General features: G+C 62.4%; 2 protein-coding genes across 6 annotated transcripts in view; one reads left to right on the top strand and one right to left on the bottom strand.

The window, feature by feature from the left end:
- The first annotated feature begins 102 nt into the window (after positions 1 to 102).
- POLG (DNA polymerase gamma, catalytic subunit) lies at positions 103 to 17,894 on the top strand. 4 transcript variants are annotated; one of them, XM_036355711.1, is made up of 23 exons: positions 104 to 289; positions 929 to 1,707; positions 5,299 to 5,491; positions 6,444 to 6,608; positions 6,705 to 6,851; positions 7,004 to 7,083; positions 8,188 to 8,370; positions 8,464 to 8,618; positions 8,768 to 8,894; positions 9,588 to 9,806; positions 11,460 to 11,580; positions 11,769 to 11,855; positions 12,164 to 12,271; positions 12,672 to 12,832; positions 13,461 to 13,514; positions 13,610 to 13,727; positions 14,064 to 14,199; positions 14,290 to 14,536; positions 15,339 to 15,461; positions 15,581 to 15,749; positions 15,859 to 16,067; positions 16,808 to 16,968; positions 17,445 to 17,521. In XM_036355711.1, the coding sequence occupies exons 2-23, from the start codon at positions 1,088 to 1,090 to the stop codon at positions 17,519 to 17,521; spliced, it is 3,660 nt and encodes a 1,219-aa protein (XP_036211604.1). In that variant the 5' UTR covers positions 104 to 289; positions 929 to 1,087. The 4 variants fall into 4 exon arrangements, with proteins under 4 accessions (XP_036211605.1, XP_036211604.1, XP_036211603.1 ...); XM_036355710.1 differs by having other exon boundaries at positions 104 to 279; XM_036355712.1 differs by lacking the exon at positions 17,445 to 17,521 and having other exon boundaries at positions 103 to 279; positions 16,779 to 16,914.
- The window catches only part of FANCI (FA complementation group I), a 51,128-nt gene continuing 48,347 nt past the window's right edge, over positions 17,693 to 20,473 (bottom strand). Inside the window, exons 36-38 of one of the 2 annotated variants that reach the window (XM_036355706.1) lie at positions 19,167 to 19,262; positions 18,582 to 18,707; positions 17,693 to 17,830 (exon numbers count right to left, since the gene is read on the bottom strand). In XM_036355706.1, the coding sequence (XP_036211599.1) occupies positions 17,750 to 17,830; positions 18,582 to 18,707; positions 19,167 to 19,262 (303 nt within the window). In that variant the 3' untranslated portion in view covers positions 17,693 to 17,749. The remainder of the gene's footprint in view (positions 17,831 to 18,581; positions 18,708 to 19,166; positions 19,263 to 20,473) is intronic. The other variant, XM_036355707.1, reaches the window with a different exon arrangement.

Here is a 20,473-nt window from a genome sequence, read left to right on the forward strand (position 1 = left end):
CTGGGTGCGCCCACCCGGAAGTCTCCTTCTCCCCCCGCGGGCGGACCGGTCCACTTGCGGGCCTCCTATTGGCCGCGCGGGGAGTCTCCCCGCCCGCCTCTCGGGGAAGCCGCGGGACCGTGCGCGGCGCAGACGGGAAGTTGCGGCTGCCAGCGGAGCGCACGGGGCGCGGGGAGGCCACACGCCACCCCGAGGCTGCGTAGGCCGCGCGGAGGGAGCAGCCGCGCCGCTGGCCGGGGGGCGGAAGCGGCAGGCCCGGAGGCCCTAGGGCGGACCGAGGTTTCCGCGGGTTCGGCGCCGGGGAGGCCGGGTCTTGGAGCGGCCGCGCGGCCCCTCCCTCTCCAGCCTGGGAGCGGGGCCCAGGGCGCCGCGCGGGCCGCCGCGGGGCACCTGCGGGCGCCGGGCGTGGGTGGGGGCCCCGGGGAATAGCGGGTTCGAATCCGAGTGCTGTCACCTCCTGGCGCTAGGCCCTCGGGCCGTGGCGTTCGCGATCGTGGCAGCCACCATTTGCCGAGGCCCCGGCCCCGCGACATCTTACCCCTTGTCACCCGCACAGCATCCCGTAGGGCAGAGTCCTGAACCCCATTTTACAGAGCAGGACATCGGGGCCTAAGGCGCGCGCCCAAGGTCACGCAGCTGCTGGGAGCCAGGACCGGGATTCACACCCGCGTCCGCCTCCAGAATCTGGGCTTTTTTCACCAGCGTGTGCGCCTCCCCCGAGTTCACCGAGGAGCCGGCGGGGACCTCAGTTTACTCGGCGGGGGCATTGGTACCTCCCCGGGTTGTGTGAGGCTTAGCTGAGGCGATGCCCCTAGAAGCGCCTGGCACGTTGCCTGCCTGGGGCGCAATAAGAGCTCCGGGAACGAGGGCTTCCGAGAGAACGGGCGATGCGTGTGTAACACCGCTTCCTGTCGTCTGTCTCCTCCAGGATTGCGGGTGGAAGGCAGGCATGGTCAGGCCCATTGCACTGACGGGAAGACAGAGACGAGACGTGTCTCTCCCCACGTCTTGCAGCCGGTAAAAGCAGCCAAGCTGGAGCCCAAAGCCAGGGGTCCCCAATCCCAGCGGGGAGCTCCCTGCACCCACCATGAGCCGCCTGCTCTGGAGGAAAGTGGCCGGCTCCGCCGCCGTCGGGCCCGGGCCGGGTCCAGCAGCTCCGGGGCGCTGGGTCTCCAGCTCCGCCTCCATCCCCGGCCCCAGCGACGGGCCGCCGCCGCCGCCGCCAGTGCCATCCGCGGGGGACGCGCAGCTGCGGCACAACCCCTTGCACATCCAGATGCTCTCGAGGGGGCTGCACGAGCAGATCTTCGGGCCCGGCGGCGGGGAGACGCCCGGCGAGTCCGCCGTGCGCCGCAGCGTGGAGCACCTGCAGAAGCACGGGCTCTGGGGGCAGCCGGGCGCGCCCCTGCCCGACGTGGAGCTGCGCCTGCCGCCCCTCTACGGGGGCAGCCTGGACCAGCACTTCCGCCTCCTGGCGCAGAAGCAGAGCCTGCCCTACCTGGAGGCGGCCCACTCGCTCTTGCAGGCCCAGCTGCCCCCCAGGCCCCCGAGCTGGGCCTGGGCGGAGGGCTGGACCCGGTACGGCCCCGCGGGGGAGGCCGAACCCGTGGCCATCCCCGAGGAGCGGGCCCTGGTGTTCGACGTGGAGGTCTGCTTGGCAGAGGGAACCTGCCCCACGCTGGCGGTGGCCATATCCCCCTCGGCCTGGTGAGTGCGGGCTGGGCTGGGCTGGGGGGACTTGACCGCACGTGGGGCGCTCACCTTACTAGTTGGGTTCAGGGAGCATTTACTGAGCCCCCCCCCCCCCCCGGGGTGCCCCCCGGTGGGCGCTTTTGTAGCGACTGCGGATGCGCGGTGAGCTCCGTGTGCCTGAGCGTTGATCTGTGAACCAGGAGGTGGTGGTTCGATTCCCGGTCAGGGCACAGGGCACAGGCTGCGTTGTGGGCAGGAGGCTGCCGATCCGTCATTGATGTTTCTCTCGCTCCTTCTTCCTTCTTCTCTGAAATCAATAAAAATACTTTTAAACAATAATGAGATAGGCTTGACCCCAGCTTTCCTGGAGAGAAGGTAGACGCCACAGACACACACCCACGCAGATGGCAGGTGGTGGCAGGGGTTTGTGGTGACCGACCAGTCCCCTTGGAGGTGGGGGGTGTCTCTCTTCCCCTCTCCTGATGGCTTCCTGAGAAGTTAGCCCAAGACATTGGCCGGCAAACTGTGGCTTGGCAAACTATGGCTCGCGAGCCACATGCGGCTCTTTGGCCCCTTCAGTGTGGCTCTTCCACAAAATACCGACTTCTGTGCATGGGCCACGAAGTTTCAATCGCACTGTACGTGCGCGCCCGCACGTGGTATTTTGTGGAAGAGCCACACTCAAGGGGCCAAAGAGCCGCATGTGGCTCGTGAGCCTCGGTTTGCCAACCACGGGCCTAAGACACGTGAACAGTGTTTCTATTCAGGGGACGCTATGGGGTATTTTGGGCAGGAGAGAGCTCCCGTGGGGGGGACTGTCCTAGGCGGGATAAGACATTTAAGCACCCCTGCTGCTCCCTTAAATGCCAGACACCCCCGACCCCCATTCCCAATGTTCCCTGGCGGTAGCACCCCCAGTTGAGACACGCTGCTTTCCTCAGCCTCCCAAGCAGGCATTTCCCCCCCAAAAGGTATAGCTAATCTCCTTTTCTGTTTTTGCTTTATTTATTTTTAATTTTGTCCCTTCTTTTCTTTTTAAGTAACTTTCTAAGTGCCGTGCACGCTTCTCGAACAATGATGGCAGGACTGGCCCTCCCCTTTTCAGTCTTCATTCCAGGATTCAAACACTGTGTACAGCCTTCACGCTTTCGGGCCTGGCCGGCCAAAAAGTTGGCAGTTTCTTTATTTCTCCTGGAAGCGACTTCTTTGTGAAGAAAGCTGCGAAGTGTTAAATATGCAGCTGAAAATGGGGGAGACGTAGCTGAGTGGCGAAGACAGGCATTAATGGCAGGAACTAGGTGATTTCTCGTGGCTGTAGCTCTAGTTAAGAGGAGAATCTAGCGCTCGTGTAACTCGATGGTCACAGAGCGGGTACCGTCCATCGTTCGAGAAGCTGAAGTAGGCCGCGGCGGCTGAAAGAAAACTAGGAAACCATTGGCAAGAAAGGCTTGTATTTTGATAATTTAACCGGAGCCCCCTTTTCACTTCCGCCTCTTTCCTCTCTGAACTGTTCACTTGTTTCTCCCTGTGCTGCCCACCGGCCTCATTCTCGCTCCTTCTAGCCAGTGGGACTGGGGGCATTGCTCCCTTTGCTTGGGCACCGAGGCCTGGTCCTTCCTCCTGGGGCTGTGTGGCGGGCACAGAGGTCTGGGCTGACACTGGCACCCCCCTCCTGAGGGTGTGCGTGGTGGGGGTGGGGGTGCTGTGTGGGGCCATCCTAGCTCTTAACCGGGGCCCATCCCTGCTGCATGGCTGGGTCAAGTAACGTCAAGTACCCGACCAGCCCTCAGTTTCCAGTGGGTGGGTGGGTGGGGGGGGGCCTTGGGCAGCCTTCAGGACAGTTTCCCGAAGGCTGCTGCTCAGGGCTTTGGTCTTCAGACTAGAGGGGCATGCCGCAGGCCGCCAGCACTCATCCAAGACTCACAGTATTAGTGGCATTTGTTCCGACTCATCTCACATTCACCAAAGGTGTTTGTGTTTTGGCTTTTTTTAAAATCACGAGTAAATTCATATTGAGGTGGCTCTGCACAGCTGCCAACCTGGATCTTGTCGCCAGTATGACTTTTAAAGAATATATATATTTTTTTATTGATTTCAGAGAGGAAGGGAGAGATAGAAACATCAATGATGAGAATCATTAATCGGCTGCCTCCTGCACGCCCCCTACTGGGGATTGAGCACAACCCCAGGCATATGCCTTGACAGAGAGTCCAACCTTGATCTCCAGGTTCATAGGTCGACGCTCAACCACTGAGCCACACCGGCCGGGCCAGTATGACTTTTTATTACCACTGAAGTTCCTGTCATCGCCATAGCCGCACACATTTGACGTTCTCCAGCCTTTTCCTCTGTGTTGTTTCACACGCCCCATGGCAAGGGGGGGAGGTTTCCAGCTTGAGTCCCTGAGCTCTCCCACCCTTTGGAGTGAGAGCTGGATTTTTACCAAGCTTAACACGGGGGACCTCTTTTTGCTGACCCCCGCCCCCCCCCCCCCCCACTTCTGTTGGAGCTGTCGGCAGGCTACCCCTCCTCCTCCCCGTCAGGGCACAGGGAGCGCCTCTGCAGCTGTGGCGGCCACACATGTGGCCTCGTCACTCACTTTGATCCTGACCGGCCTTGACCCTTTGGCATCCTGTATGCACAGCGGGCTTTTCCTCCGCGGCCGTCTGCGCATGCTCAGCCTCGTGGCCCCTGAGCAGACTCCAGCCGCTTCCCAATTCCTGTCCGGACATCCCGGTCCCTCCCCCGCCCCGCACAGGGACCTTTCCCGGGCACTGTCGCTGCTCTCACTGAGCGAGGCTGCTCAGAGGCACAGACCCTCTTCGTCCTTTAGAATCAATCGTTCCAGCCTTTGGATGACTCAGCCCGTACATGAATGCAGCACTTGTCCTTTCTTTTTTTTGCCACTTTCACAGTCCGGCCGGTGTGGCTCAGTGGTTGAGTGTTGACCTATGAACCAGGAGGTCACGTTCAGTTCCTGGTCAGGGCACATGCCCGGGTTGTGGGCTCCATCCCAAGTAGGAGGTGTGCAGGAGGCAGCCCATCCATGATTCTCTCTTATCACTGATGTTTCTATCTCTCCCTCTCCCTTCCTCTCTGAAATCAATAAAAATATATTTAAAAACAAAACAAACAAAAAACCCCATCATTTCCGCTTTGGATTCTATTCGAATTGCTTCTCTCACGTACGGGCACTTGGAGCACGAGCTGTCCTGTTTACAGACGTGAGGGGTGGGGACTATTTCTAAAGCACCTGAGAGCCGAGCTCAGGGTCGGTGCTCACCTGGGCGGAGCTAGGGCTGAACCCGGACCCCGGGCTGTGGCACTGGCACCCTCCTTACCTGCGGGAGCTCTTGCGACCACCGCCAACACATACCCCCGCCCCGCCCCACGTGGCCTCGCTCTGTGAGGCTTAGGAGCACCCATCGGTCTCACTGGTGTCCCCCTACTAGGGATTGAGCACAACCCCAGGCACGTGCCCTGACAGAGAATCCAACCTGGACCTCTGTCAAGTGTGGCCTGGCCTCGGTGGCGGGTCTGCAGGGGGTGCCGTGGAGCGGAACTTGGAAGCCTCTTGGCTGACCCTGCCTGCCTCTCCTCCCTCAGGTATTCCTGGTGCAGCCGGCGGCTGGTGGAAGAGCGTTACTCTTGGACCAGCCAGCTGTCGCCGGCTGACCTCATCCCCCTGGAGGCCCCCGCCAGTGCCGGCCCCACCCAGCGAGACGGGCAGGAGCAGCTAGTGGTGGGGCACAACGTTTCCTTTGACCGCGCCCACATCAGGGAGCAGTACCGGATCCAGGTGAGGGTCCTGGGCCGGCGCAGCGGCTGGTCTCGGTGATGGGGGGACGCACTGTCGACCAGCCTGTTCCGGGACCTGGTTGTCACAGGACAATGGCCCTTCCTTGTGTGGCCTGTGAGAGCTCAGCGTGGGTCTTTGCAGGCTCCGGGCCCACAGCCTGGCTCCATCCTGCCTCAGCCACGGATGAGCGGTGTGAGCTCCCCAGCTTCCTTCTTCGTAAGAGGAGGGAGGGGACAGCAGCTGTCTCATAGGCCTGTTCGGAGGGTCAGACCAATGTGCATGTCAGATACATGCCGGGTGTACAGTTGTGACAATTTTTTAAAAAATTATTTTCTTTAAAAACATATTTGTATTGATTTCAGAGAGGAAGGGAGAGGGAGAGAGAGAGAGAAACATCAACGATGAGAGAATCATAGATCAGCTGCCTCCTGCACGCCTCCTACTGGGGATTGAGCCTGCAACCCGGGCATGTGCCCTTGACTGGAATCGAACCCGGGACCCTTCAGTCTGTAGGCCGATGCTCTATCCACTGAGCCACACCGGCCAGGGCTAGTTGTGACAGTTGTTAACTTTATGAAAATGCTTTATCATGTGTTCTCCCGACAGCCCGGGGAAGGGCAGCGCAGGGGACGCAGCCTTAGCCCGTGGCTGAGGGTGCGAGGCCCAGCCTTGCCCGCTTGCCCAGGGCCACGGAGCTTGTGAGTGGCGGGGCTGGGGTTGTGCCTGAGAGCTCAGAAGGCCTTGCTTTGGCCACACTGTGCCCTGCGAGCTGTGCTGGATGCTGGGAGGACTTGTGTGTTGGGATTGAGCCAGGTCCGCACCTTCAGGGTGGCTAGAATTTGGGGGGGCCGGCCCCTCACAGGCATGAAGGCGTGAGAAGCGGTGTGAGGGGGAGGGAGCGGTGAGGAGCCCGGGCGGGCGGGCCGGCCCCTCAGCCGCAGCCTGTCCTCAGGGCTCCCGCATGCGCTTCCTGGACACCATGAGCATGCACATGGCCATCTCGGGGCTCAGCAGCTTCCAGCGCAGCCTGTGGATGGCCGCCAAGCAGGGCAAGCGCAAGGCCTGGCAGGTCACACAGCGAGCCCAGAAGTCCCAGGGCAAAGGCAACGGCCCAGCGGTGAGGACGCCTGCGGGGGGCTGGGGACCCCTTCACCGCCCGCCGGTCAGGCCTGGGGCCAGCTGAGCCGCCGTGTCCCTTGCTCCGGCCCCTCAGATCTCCTCCTGGGACTGGCTGGACATCAGCAGCGTCAACAACCTGGCGGACGTGCACGGCCTGTACGTCGGGGGGCCGCCCTTAGAGAAGGAGCCCCGCGAGCTCTTCGTCAAGGGCAGCATGAAGGACGTCCGTGAGAACTTCCAGGTATGGGGGTGCAGAGGGCTCCAGGTATGGGGGTGCAGCGGGGGTGGCGGAGCCCTCGCCAACCCCGGGAGCATCGCGCCAGACCTGACCCTGAGCCCGGCGGTGGTAGTGGGACGGCTGCCCACCCAGCGCCTTCCTGTCGCCTGTGCCAGGACCTGATGGAGTACTGTGCCCAGGACGTGTGGGCCACCTACGAGGTCTTCCAGCAGCAGCTGCCCCTCTTCCTGGAGAGGTGAGCGCGGCCCCAGGGGAGCCCGGGCTGGTGGGTTCCCAGCACCCGGCCCGCTGCCGTCAGGGGGCGCGGGGTTGTTCTTGGGCTCAGGGCCTTGGCCTTTCGGGGCTGAAAGATGGGCGCCGCTCTGTCTGTGGGGGCCGCCGGGGCCCTGGACGCTGGTTTCTGCAGGTCCTGCAGGGAGGCTGGGGCTGTGTGTGGTCCCAGCTTTTTAAGCACCCACCCCACCCAGATCAGCGCCCAGGGCTTCCGGTCCGTGTGGTCAGAGCCCTGTCAGCCAGACCCAGTTTGAGTGTTGAGTCTTTAGGGTTCTCGCTACATAGTATCTTGTCATCTGCACGAACACACACACACACACACACACACACACACACACACACACACACGCTTTACCTTTTATACTGTGTTTCTAGTGTATCTTTTGTTGTTGTTGTTAATCCTCACGGGAGGCTATTTTTCCATTGATTTTTAGAAAGAGTGGAGAGACAGAGAGAAATATCCATGTGAGAGAGACACATCTGATTGGTTGCCTCCTGCACCTGCCCCAGCCAGGGTCAGGATAGAGCCTCCAACCCAGGTACGTGTCCTTGACCAGAATCGAACCCGGGACCCTTTCCGCAGGCCGACGCTCTATCCACTGAGCCACACCGGTTAGGGCTTTACTGTATCTCTTCTAGGTTTAGATGTTCAGACGCACAAATGCTTGCGCTGTGTTAGCGCTGCCTCCAGCATTCAGCGCGTTACGCACTGTACAGCGCTGTAGCCGGAGCAGCAGCCGTATGTAGAGCTCAGGTGGGCGGGGGCTGGACCATCTAGGTGTGTCGCTGTCTCTGCCGTGTCCACACGGTGGCAGTCACCTAGCGACACCTTTCTCAGAACGTGTCCCATTGGTGAGCAGCACATGACTGAATCCACTTTACGGATGAAGGGAGGCTCAGAGAGGGGAAGCGACTCCCAGCCCCGTGGCCGGAGCGGCGAAGCTGGGGTTAAACCCCGTCTGTGGCTGCAGGGCTGTGCTTGGCACGGGGCGGGGATCGGGGTGGGGACCGGGCCAAAGCCCTCCTCCTGGGGTCGCTGACGGCAGCCCCGGTGTTTGCGCCCAAGGTGTCCCCACCCGGTGACTCTGGCCGGCATGCTGGAGATGGGGGTGTCCTACCTGCCCGTCAACCAGAACTGGGAGCGCTACCTGGCGGAGGCGCAGAGCACCTACGAGGAGCTGCAGCGGGAGATGAAGAAGTCGCTGATGGACCTGGCCAACGACGCCTGCCAGCTGCTGTCGGGAGAGAGGTACCGGCCTGGCGGGCGGGAGCCGGGCAGGGGGCGGCGGGGGGGCTGGCTTTCGGCTCGGCCTCAGCGCTGCCTGGCGGGCTGGCTGCGCAGGTACAAAGACGACCCCTGGCTCTGGGACCTGGAGTGGGACCTGCAAGAGTTTAAGCAGAAGAAGGTGAGGCGGGTGAAGAGGAGCGAGCCGGCTGCCGCCAGCGACGTGCCCAGCGAGGGTGCCGGGGCCCCTGGAGACGCCAAGGATCAGGAAGGTGGGGCGCTCGGGCGGGAGGTGGGCAGAGATGGGCCTTGGGAAGGTGCCGCTCCCGCCGCCAGGAGGCTGGGCGGGTCTGTCTGAGAGACCCTTCCCTGGTTCCGATCCTGTGTCCCTCCCCGCCTTCTCCCCCGCCCCTGCCTGCAGACCCCGGCCCCCCCAGTGAGGAGGAGGAGCTTCAGCGCGCTGTCACGGCCCGCGCCTGCTTGGAGCAGCTGAAGGGGACCATGGAGCTCCTGCCCAAGCGGCCCCAGCACCTTCCTGGACACCCTGGGTGAGCCCTGGCCCCTCCCCTCCCAGGATGCCCTGCTCAGGGCCCAGCACGGGTTGGCGTGCTGCCCTTGGTTCCTGCTGCCTCCCGTGCCTGTTCTCAGCTAGTTCCCTCTGCCCGGCTCACCGAGCACCTGCTGTGTGCCGCCCCGGCAGCCTTGGGGTGCAGATGGCATCACAGCTCCTCCTTCCTGGAGCTCCCTCACCCCGAGTTGCCAGGCACACAGACCAGCCAGCGCAGCTGGTGTCTGTATCCAGGGTCAGAGACTGGCTGCCTTGGGTAATCAGGGAAGGCTTCCTTGTGGAGGTGGCCCTTCACTGGAGCCTCACGGAGGGCACAGTTAGGAGAACAGGGGCAGCCAGGGTGACCAACAAGTGAGAGACAGAACTCTGATGGCCCGGGAATGTCATGAGAACTGAGGTGTGTGGGGGCGGGGGGAGGCTGGGGGCAGATGTTGCTATGGCCAGTGGCCCTCCAGGAAGGGAACTGCCCTGGGCATTCCTGGCCCGCCTGCAGCCTAGTCCAGTGGGGCCTTTCAGTTATTCTGCGGGCTCCACGGGGGTTCTGGGCCACGTCCCAGAGGGCGAGAGTGGCAGCGAGGCTGAGGTCCCGGGCCTTGGAGGGTGGGTGGAGCCCGTCACGGGGAGAGAGCCTTCCTTGCAGTCACACCGTGACACTTCTCCTCCGGGGACACAGGTGGTACCGGAAGCTCTGTCCCCGGCTGGATGACCCTGCGTGGACCCCGGGCCCCAGCCTCCTCAGCCTGCAGATGCGCGTCACCCCCAAGCTCATGGCGCTGACCTGGGACGGCTTCCCCCTGCACTTCTCAGAGCGGCACGGCTGGGGGTACCTGGTACCCGGGCGGCGGGACAACCTGGCTAAGGTGCCATCGTCAGGGGTGGCCTGCCCCTACAGGTGAGGCTCCGGCTGGGGCCGGGGAGGGAGCTGAGCTCCCGGGATCCTTCCTGCTGGGGAAGGGCGAGGGCCTGAGGCTGGGTTCTAGCTCCCTTTTCACGGCCCTCCCCCTCTAGGCTCAGAGCCAGGTGCTCGGGAGTGGGGAGGACTAGGGGGGATGGGGAGGACTGGGGGGATGGGGAGGACTGGGGGGATGGGGAGGACTAGGGGGAGTGGGGAGGACTGGGGGGGTGGGGAGGACTAGGGGGGGTAGGGAGGACTGGGGGAGGGGGGAGGACTGGGGGTGGGGAGGACTAGGGGGAGGGAGGACTGGGGGGGTGGGGAGGACTGGGGGGGTGGGGAGGACTGGGGGGGGTGGGGAGGACTAGGGGGGTAGGAGGACTGGGGGAGGGGGGAGGACTGGGGGGATGGGGAGGACTAGGGGGAGTGGGGAGGACTGTGGGGGGGTGGGGAGGACTAGGGGGGGTGAGGGAGGACTGGGGGAGGGGGGGAGGACTGGGGGCCGTGGGGGAGACCTGGGGGGGTGGGGAGACTTGGGGGACGGGTGGGAGGACTGGGGGGATGGGGAGGGACTGGGGGGATGGGGAGGACTAGGGGAGTGGGGAGGACTGGGGGGTGGGGAGGACTAGGGGGGGTGGGGAGGACTGGGGGGGTGGGGAGGACTGGGGGGTGGGGAGGACTGGGGGGAGTGGGGAGGACTGGGGGGTGTGGGAGGATAGGGGGGGTGGGGGAGGACTGGGGGAGGGGGGAGGACTGGGGGGGGTTGGGAGGGACTGGGGGGGGTGGGAAGGACTGGGGGGTGGGGAGGACTGGGGGGGTGGGGAGGGCTAGGGGGGGTGGGGAGGAATGGGGGGTGGGGAGGGCTAGGGGGGGTGGGGAGGACTGGGGGGTGGGGAGGGACTAGGGGGGGTGGGGAGGACTGGGGGGGTGGGAGGGCTAGGGGGGTGGGGAGGACTGGGGGGGTGGGGAGGACTAGGGGGAGAGGGGAGGACTAGGGCCCGCTCTCCGCCCAGGGCCCGGCTGCCTCCATAGGAACGTGCGGAGGGCGGGGGCTTTCTCTCTGAGTGTAACTCTCGGAGCACGAGTCACCATCTGGGCTACGACCCCTTGGGGGCGCTCTCCCCGTGCCTTCCAAGCGGTGGCTGAGACAGGTTATCCCCGTCAGAGTGGACGAAGCACAGGCGAGGGCAGCCGGTTATGGGAGGTCACAGGCCAAGGGCTTTGAGAGGCAGGGGCTGGGAGGAGCCTCAGACTGCAGTGGCCTAGGGTTCTGGCTGGCAGGGCAGCCGGGGTGCCTCGTGGGTCTCAGAAAAGGGGCTGGGATCGCCCTGCTCCTGCGAGCGAGGGTGGGTGCGTTGGCAGGAGCAGGCCTGGGGTGGGCGGCTGACCCCCCTCGCCCCCTCTATGAGTTTTCCCTGGGGCGGCGCAGCTCTGCGGCCTGAGAGCAGCTTCGATAGTCAGTCCAGGCCTCGGACCAGCCTGCCCCCCGGGTGCTGGGTCCCTTCCAACGTGTTGCTCGCCGTCTAAAACCGGGGAGGGCTGCCCACTCCTGCTCAGGGCTGATTCTGAGGACTAAACAGGGGGAATTGTGGGAGGCCCGCCCCTGCCCGCCCGAGCGGGCACCCTAACCAGAGCCGCTGCTGTTCTTCGCAGAGCCATCGAGTCCCTGTACGGGAAGCACTGCGCCGAGCAGGGGAAGCGGCAGCCGGAGCCGCAGGCGGCGCGCCTTGCCGAGGACTTCCTGCTCAGCGACAGCAGCGCCCAGTGGCAGATGGTGAGGGCGGGCGCCAGCCTGAGCTTGGGGAGGGTCGCCGTGCCCTCCGTGGAAGGGGGGAGTGGGGCACGGTGTGCCCAGCTCTCACCCAGGCCGGCCTGGGCTGTCTGCGTGCCGCAGGGAGGGGCTGGTGGATTCCGGCCGACCCAGCCTCCTGCTTCACTCCCTTGGTACCTGGGCCCATCCAGGTGGAAGAGCTGGGCTGCTTAGAGGTGCAGGATGAGGCCAAGGCGGACAGCTCGGAGGCGGCAGTTCTGGGTCAGCCCCCAGCTCTGGTGAGCAGGGCGCGGGCTCAGTTCCTGGGGGGTGGGGGTGGGGGTACTGGCGGCCGGGACCTCCTTACACCCTTAGTAGCAGCTCTCCACCTGCGCCTCAAGGTCCTGGGGGTTGGGAGGTGCTGCCTGCCTTTGGTGGCCCCACACTTGTGGGAAGGCCCAGGAGGAAGCGGGAGACCTGGTACTGGCCTGCCCCTTCCCAGCTCACCTGCTCAGCGATCCCGGCCCCTTTCCCACCCCAGCTACCCCTGGCCCACGCTGAATGCAGGCGCTGGGGCAGGGCCTGATCTAGGTGTGTGGCCCCACAGACTGGGGCTGGCGGCCCCAAAGCCAGCCAGCCAGCCTATCACCACGGCAACGGACCCTACCACGACGTGGACATCCCCGGCTGCTGGTTCTTCAAGCTGCCGCACAAGGTGGGTGTCCTGGTTCGCGCCCGTCCGTATCCTCGTGGCGCTCAGGGCTCCCGGCAGGCCTGCGTGGCTCAGCCCGCGAGATCGCCCCCTCGCAGGAATGGCAGTGGCGGTGCTGGGGCCCAGCGTGCTCTCAGGACAAATGGCACCATCGGAGCCGTGTTCCCGTGGAAACTGGGCGGGCAAGGACATGCCAGGTGCTGGCACTGAGTCTGCTCCACGATGGGTGTTGAGTGACGGCTGGTCCTGCGAAGGGGCAGGTCTGCTGTCTTCAGTGCCTGCCTGTGCGGCCGTCGGGGCGGGCTTGCCCCCGCTGCTCTGCTCCAGGCTCTGGGCTGTGAGGCAGTGCCCGAGCGCACAGGGCCTGCCACCTGCCTCCAGCCCCTGCTCCCGTTGCCCGCAGGACGGCAACAGCTGCAACGTGGGCAGCCCCTTCGCCAAGGACTTCCTGCCCAAGATGGAGGACGGCACCCTGCAGGCGGGCCCGGGAGGCGCCAGCGGGCCCCGGGCCTTGGAAATCAACAAGATGATTTCTTTCTGGAGGAACGCCCACAAACGGATCAGGTGGGCACCGCGGGGGACGGACGTGCCCATCTGCCCCTGGCAGGTTCCTGCAGCCTGGGCTCCCTCCCCGCCTCCCCAGGGCCCCTGACTCGGCCTGTGCTGAGCGGACAGCCCCACTGTGGTCTGGAGGCCCGGCTACTTGTAGTCCTGGTGCTGCGTGTCCACAGGCAAGCCCCCCTCCCTCTCCAGCCTCAGCTGCCCTGTTTATATAGAGAATGGTACTGTAGGACCCCGATGACGCCCCCACCCCCTGCCCCCCAGCTCTAAAAGGACCCCTCGTTGTAACTGCTGAGCACCAGGGCTGTCCTCTGCTGGGGGCTGGGCATGCTAAATGGATTCACCTTGAAGGCCGGGTCCAGGTGCGGGCTGCCCGCAGCCCAGGGCGGGAAGAGTGCTGATGGCTCGTGTCTGCCCTGAGCGTGGACCAGGCTGCCGGTGGACGCTGCACGGGTGCTCTGGGATTAGGGCAGAGGCTGCTGGCCGGTTCTCAGATGGCACAGGCTCCTGGCTGGTAGATTCTAGGGCACCAGGTGGCCGCAAGCAGCCTGAAGTGGGCAGTGAGGGCCCCGTGGGAGGGCTGGGTTCTGCCCCGGGGGCCGTGCTGAACCTGGGCCTGTCTGTCCCCCAGCTCCCAGATGGTGGTGTGGCTGCCCAGGTCGGCTCTGCCCCGTGCCGTGACCAGGTAAGGCCTGCCCAGTGGTTGGGGGACAGGAGTGGGGGCGGGCGGTCCTAGGACCAAAGCAGGCTGCTGAGGCCCGTGCTCTCCCCTGCCCCCAGGCACCCAGATTACGATGACGAAAACCGCTACGGGGCCATCCTGCCCCAGGTGGTGACGGCCGGCACCATCACCCGCCGGGCCGTGGAGCCCACGTGGCTCACCGCCAGCAACGCCCGGGTACGTGTCCCCGCACCCTGGTCCCTGCCCATCCTCTCCGATGTGGCTAGAAACGCGGGTTGCAAGGGCCTTCAGTGAGGGGCAGGAAAGGGACCCCGAGATCGGGGTCAGGCGGGACTCGGGTTCTTATCTAGCTTCTCAAGTCAGCCATTTTAGGAAACGCGCATGTTCTGGCACCTGCTGCCGGCCAGACCCTGACCAGGCGTGACGGCCGCAGCCGTTGTGGTTAAAGGGGGCCGGCGCAGGGTGGGGAGGCCCTTACCTGCCAGCCTGTTGCTGCTACACCGCCGCCCCGGCCGGAGTGGGTGGGCGTCTCAGGGGTGTCTCTTCCTGCAGCCCGACCGAGTGGGCAGCGAGCTGAAGGCCATGGTGCAGGCCCCGCCCGGCTACGTCCTGGTGGGCGCCGACGTGGACTCGCAGGAGCTGTGGATCGCAGCGGTGCTGGGAGACGCCCACTTCGCGGGCATGCACGGTGGGCAGGAGCGGGGCTGGCGCGGGGAGGGAGCCAGCTGCGAGGCGGGGCCAGCGTGTCTGAGCCCCTCTCCCTCCGTCCTGCCCCCAGGCTGCACGGCCTTCGGCTGGATGACCCTGCAGGGCCGCAAGAGCCGGGGCACCGACCTGCACAGCAAGACGGCCGCCACCGTGGGCATCAGCCGCGAGCACGCCAAGGTCTTCAACTACGGCCGCATCTACGGGGCCGGGCAGCCCTTCGCCGAGCGCCTGCTCATGCAGTTCAACCACCGCCTCACCTCCCAGGAGGCGGCCGAGAAGGCCCAGCAGATGTACGCCGTCACCAAGGGCCTGCGCAGGTGAGGGTCCCCTGCATCGTTTCCCGGGCCTCAGGCCTGCTCTACGACCCCCCACTGCCCTCCCTCCCCTTACCTGGCTCTCTCCCTTCACACCCGTGACTGAGCTTGCAGGGTGGCTCGTCCCTGGGTTGTGACATTTAAGTCGGCCTTGAACAGGTTTCCTTAGAGCAGCGGTTCTCAACCTGTGGGTCTCGACCCCTTTGGGGGTTGAACGACCCTTTCACAGGGGTCGCCTAAATACATCCTGCATATCAGATATTTACATGACGATTCATAACGGTAGCAAAATTGGTTATGAAGTAGCAACGAAAATTTTATGGTTGGGGGTCACCACAACATGAGGAGCTGTATTGAGAACCACTACCTTAGAGGGTTAATTACATTTGCCAGCCCTGCCCTAGCCGGTTTGGCTCAGTGGATAGAGCGTTGGCCTGCAGACTGAAGGGTCCCGGGTTCGATTCGGTTCAAGGGCACATTCCCAGGCTTGTGGGCTCAATCCCCAGTAGGGGGCATGCAGGAGGCAGCCGACCAATGATTCTCTTCCCCTCTCCCTTCCTCTCTGAAATCAATAAAAATATTATATATTTTTAAAAATCTGCCAGTCCTTTGGCAGTTGCGTCTAAGGCTTTGGGACAGGCAGCTACCCCGGCATAACCCAAAGCGTGGATTCCTGTCTGGGCTCTGCCAGCCTCTTCGTGCCCATTTCTGCCTCTGAAGCGAGCCTGTGGGGGACAGGCAGGGGCCCGGGGCTTGGCACAGAGCAGACACTCCCATGGGCATGATGGTGGTGACCTGCCCCCAGGTATCGGCTGTCCGATGAGGGCGAGTGGCTGGTGAGGCAGCTGCACATCCCCGTGGAGAGGACCGAGGACGGCTGCGTTTCCCTGCAGGATCTGCGCAAGGTCCAGAGGGAAGCTTCGAGAAAGTGAGAACCCTCTGGGTGTGGAGGGAGGGAGGGAGGGAGGGAGGGTCCTGGTGGGCCCTGGGGGCTGGGATGAGCTGATAGGGAAAGACAATGCTTGTTCGGTCTGTTCTGGTCCCCAGGTCCCGCGGGAAGAAGTGGAACGTGGTTGCAGAGCGTATGTGGACGGGGGGCACGGAGTCAGAGATGTTCAACAAGCTGGAGAGCATCGCCACGGCCGACGAGCCATGCACCCCGGTGCTGGGCTGCCGCATCAGCCGGGCCCTGGAGCCCTCGGTGGCTCAGGGGGAGGTACTGCGTGGAACACGGGAGGTCACGGGAGGGAGGGAGGGAGGCAGGCAGGCAGGCAGGCAGGCACAGATGCGGACGGGATCCCTCACCGGCGCCCCTCCCTCCCCAGTTCATGACCAGCCGGGTGAACTGGGTGGTGCAGAGCTCCGCTGTGGACTACCTGCACCTCATGCTCGTGGCCATGAAGTGGCTGTTCGAGGAGTTCGCCATCGACGGGCGCTTCTGCATCAGCATCCACGACGAGGTCCGCTACCTGGTGCGCGAGGAGGACCGCTACCGCGCGGCCCTGGCCCTGCAGATCACCAACCTGCTGACCAGGTGGGCCGGGCTCCGGACCAGGCTGAGTGCGATCTGAGCTCTCATCTCCCCGGAAGTGGATGTGTTAGCTTTCCTCTCTAGTTTTTTAAGTTTTAAGGCTGGCCTTCAACTTTTAAAGATTTTTAGCCTGAAAAGTGTCATAGATTAGATCACTGATGTGGTGAGCAGGCGGGTCAGGGGCGTTTTCCCAAATAGTAGCTCTCAAATAGCGCCCCCTACAAACACACCTTTATCTGTGAACTTTTCCTTCAGTGCCAGAAGCTGGTTATTCTGATTCCTAACAGAGTAATACCTGGCTAGTGGGGAAATTCACGTGATTTTAAATAATTTATACCTTATATATTGGGTTGCATTTCCTCACGGTAGAATTTCACTTACTGGTTGAACTAAATGATAGCACAGTTCCGTGTGCATCAGCCCCAGAACCAGTGGGAGCGCGCTGTGCTGATTAACGGTAAACGACGAGTGTTTACAATAAGCGGCGTGTCTCCAGTGCCCTCTGCACTGTGTCCCGGGGGGGGGCGTTGCGTAAGGAGCTAACAGAGTCCTTGTATACTCAGGTGCTGAGGGAAATCTTTACATCAGTGACGCGTGTCATCCCTGCCTCTCGGGAGCTCCCTGTGGGGTGTGGGAAGGCGGGGGCGCTGGCCCTTGTGCGCAGCTCCCGGGGTGCAGGCCGTCCCTCCGCGGTGACGGGTCGGGGTGCGGCAGGAGCCGCTGAGGGGGCTGCTCTCTTTCAGGTGCATGTTCGCCTACAAGCTGGGCCTCAATGACCTGCCCCAGTCAGTCGCCTTTTTCAGTGCCGTTGACATTGACCGGTGTCTCAGGAAGGAAGTGACCATGGATTGTAAAACCCCCTCCAACCCGACGGGGATGGAAAGGAGATACGGGGTTCCCCAGGGTGAGCACACGCCTTGGTGTCTCTTGTCATGGGTGGGAGGTGAGGTGCCCTGGGCAGCGCTCTGCCACAGGAAGCTCGGGCACCAGAGGGCGAGTCCCCTCTTAGCAAGCAGGTCGGCTGCGTGTGTATAACGTGCCCTGGGCCCCCCGGGAGCGGGACGTGAACCCCGAGGGGCTGCGCCTCCGGGGCGTGCTCACAGGAGTGACGGCGCGTTGGCGGCCCTGGTTCTTCCATCGGCACCTCTCCCTCTCCAACCACACCGGCCACGTTTAAAGGTTTATTGTGCAAAGTCAAAGTGCATTCTTAAGTGAAAAAAGCTGTGCCCCGAACGCCAAACAACCAGAAAGCCTCCTTTCTACAGGAAGCGTATCTAAGACGGACGTTTCACACAGAAGCACAGGGCCCTCCCGAGCCCTGAGCCCCGAGCCCCGAGCCCCGTGCCCCGACAGTGTCGTTAGCGACCTGCTCTCTTCCAGGCGAAGCGCTGGATATCTACCAGGTCCTGGAACTCACCAAAGGCTCCCTGGAGAGGCGCGGCCGGCCGGGCCCGTAGCCGCCGAGGCGGGCATTGCTCCCGTGGAGCTCCCCGGGTGCGCGGCGCCCACACTCAGGCTTTCAGCTGCGCTTTGCCAGGAGCAGGCTGCCAGGGAGGACCGCCTGTCACAGAAGGTGCAGCGAGTTCAACGGGTTCAGAACCAGGAGGCCAACGTCGGTGCAGGCTGTCGGACAAGGGGCAGTGTGCGTGTCGGGTAAACAGGAAGCAGAAGCCCCAAAGGGCACATTAACTCAGGCATTTCGTTTCTTTCCTCCTTTTCTTCTTGGCTGGTTCTTTGTTCTGTTCTCCGCGCTCTGACGTGGTGTCCTAGAAGGAGAAGGTGACCACCCTGCTCAGAGGCCCGGAAATAAACAGATCCTTTATCTTCTCATCGGAGCCTGGGCAGCTGTGCTTTCTCCCGTCCCACTCGCTGCGCCGCAGGGGGAGGGAGGCCTCGGGGCAGAGGCAGGCAGTGTACACTCTCTGGACCTTTGTTAACCAGGGCGATGCGCGGGACAAGATGGCAGAGGAGTGGCCCCAAAACGCTCACCTCCAGCGCCAAGCAGGTCGAGGGAGTGGACGGGGCAGGGGACACCATGGCCTGGAGTGGGACAGTGTGTGGGGCAGAAATTTTGAGAAGCCAGAAATTAGAGCGTTTATCCAACTCTGGGCCCTGCCTCAAAGGTGCTGCAGGCCCAGGGTGTGCTATCAACGGAAACCAAAGGAGCGAACAGGCCGAGGGAGGAGGGAGGAGGGAGCACAGCAGGTCCTGAGCCAGAATGCTGGGGTCGGGCAGTCAGCTCCAATGCGTCACCCACAGACAGACCTCGTTTCGTCACCACCCTTTCTGGAAATGTGTGCCCCAAATGTATGTAAGTGTGGGCCCCTGGATGTGGCTCAAAGCTTCTGAACCTCCTGAGGGTTTAGTTGTGTCTTGGCCTGGCGCCCTTTCAGCCCATCCTGTCTGGCTGCCCCCCCCCCCCCCCCCATTTTCCTGCGGCTGCTCCCAGACAGGCTCCCTGCAGCCCGTTGGGAAGGGTGGCAGGACTCCTGCCCCCAGTCGGAAGCAGACACCGACCTCTTTGTTCTCATCATCCTCCTCCTCCTCCTCTTCTTCCTCCTCCCGGAGAAGCATGTCCAGGATGTTCCCCTTGATCTTGAAGTCCCTTGAGGTGCTGAGCTTTATGTGCTGCATCAGGTTCACCTGCACGGACGCAAGCGCGGCACATGTTCCTGCTGCTGCACACGCAGGGCCGCCCCAGCCTCACCTGCACCCCTCAGGTCCTACTTAAAGCAAGCTCACGCCCTGGCCCTGCTTTCCCACCAGTTTCTTTTTCTTTCGATTTCAGAGAGGGAGAGAGAAATAGAAACATCAATGATGAGAGAGATTCATTGATCGGCTGCCTCCTGCACGCCCCCCACTGGGGATGGAGCCCACAACCCAGGCATGTGCCCTGACTGGGAATCGAACCGTGACCTCCTGGTTCATAGGTCAATGCTCAACCCCTGAGCAGGGCTCCACCAGTTTCCTACGGGATGTCTGGATTCAGGCTGTCAGGTCAGACACAGAAAGGGCCACAGCCCTCCCCTTGCAGCCTGGCTGCCTCAGTGGCAGGTCCCCTCCAGGTAAATGAACGGGTAGAAGAGAAGAGAGTGTGTTTACCTTGGACCTCTTGGAGAGGAAGATGAGGAATTTCTCATACTGTTCGATGGCGAAGATGAGGTTGGGGATTGGCTTGGTTTCCCGAAGAACTCTGGCCTGCAGGAGAGAAGCCCTACGTTCAGGTTCAGGGGTTCCTGAGGTCCTCCAAAGCTGTCAGAACCGCCATGGCTTTGGGGAACGCTGGGCCATCTTTCAATCAAACGCACTTTTGCTCAGGTACCAGCCACCTAAGACCGTTGGCAGTTCCATCTCATCAAAGGACTTCAGTGCCAGCAGAGAGCACACCGAGTCCTTCCACTTATTACTGTAAGTACTTGCTGGTACCTAGAGGCTGGCCAGAGAAGGGCCGTCGGGAGAACTGTGGTTGCCTCTCTTACTGATGTCAGATAGGAAGGGGGAGGGAGACAGAAACATCAGTGATGAGAGAGAATCATGAATCAGCTGCCTCCTGTACACCCCCCACTGGGGATCAAGCTGGCAACCCGGGCATGTGCCCTTGACCAGACTCAAACCTGGGACCCTTCAGTCTGCAGGCCGACACTATCCACTGAGCCAAACCGGCCAGGGCTGACTCGATATTAAGACTACACTGGCTCTACCTCCTCTTTCTAGTCTGCGCGTGAATTTTCACTACTGAGATGAAGTTCCCGTTTGCATTCTAGCTTGTGGATCCTTCCAGCCATTTCTTATGTATATAGATGTGCTTCTATATAGTTAACCCCCCCACAAATGAGGGGACTTCTCATGATTTTTCTTTTTTAAAAATACTGTCTTGGCGGCAGTACTTTATTTTTTCACGTCTGCACAGTATTCTACAGTGTAAATGCACTAAAACCCATTTTCCAGTCCTGTTAGTGACAGCACCCTGAAGGTGGGATTACTGCATCCAGTGTGAGTGTGTCCAGATCTAAAACCCAGCGGTTCCTGCCTACCTGCCCCCCTGAGGCTGGAGCAGTGCCTTCTGCTCTCACCCACTTTTCCTCAAAGGGTCCCTCCCAGAGCGCACCCCAAGCTGTTTCTATTTTTAAAGCAAGAGCTCAACATTTTCTGGAGCTTCCTGAATAAAGCGTATGTTTTGTGGTTCAGAGGAAAACCGATGCTCCATCTGAACATAAAATCTGTTAGCAGAGCAGCAGCCACACACTATTCTATAACAGCGCTGAGATACCATTCACATACCCCACAATTCACCCCTTTCCACTGTACAGTCCCATGTTCGTATATTCAGATTGTGCAACCATCTCCCCTTAGAAATACTGGAACATCTTCATGCCCACGAAGCAGCCTGCAGCCCTCTTAGCAGGCAC

The sequence above is a fragment of the Myotis myotis genome, unplaced genomic scaffold (assembly GCF_014108235.1).
Source record: "Myotis myotis isolate mMyoMyo1 unplaced genomic scaffold, mMyoMyo1.p scaffold_m19_p_23, whole genome shotgun sequence".
Lineage (NCBI taxonomy): Eukaryota > Metazoa > Chordata > Mammalia > Chiroptera > Vespertilionidae > Myotis > Myotis myotis.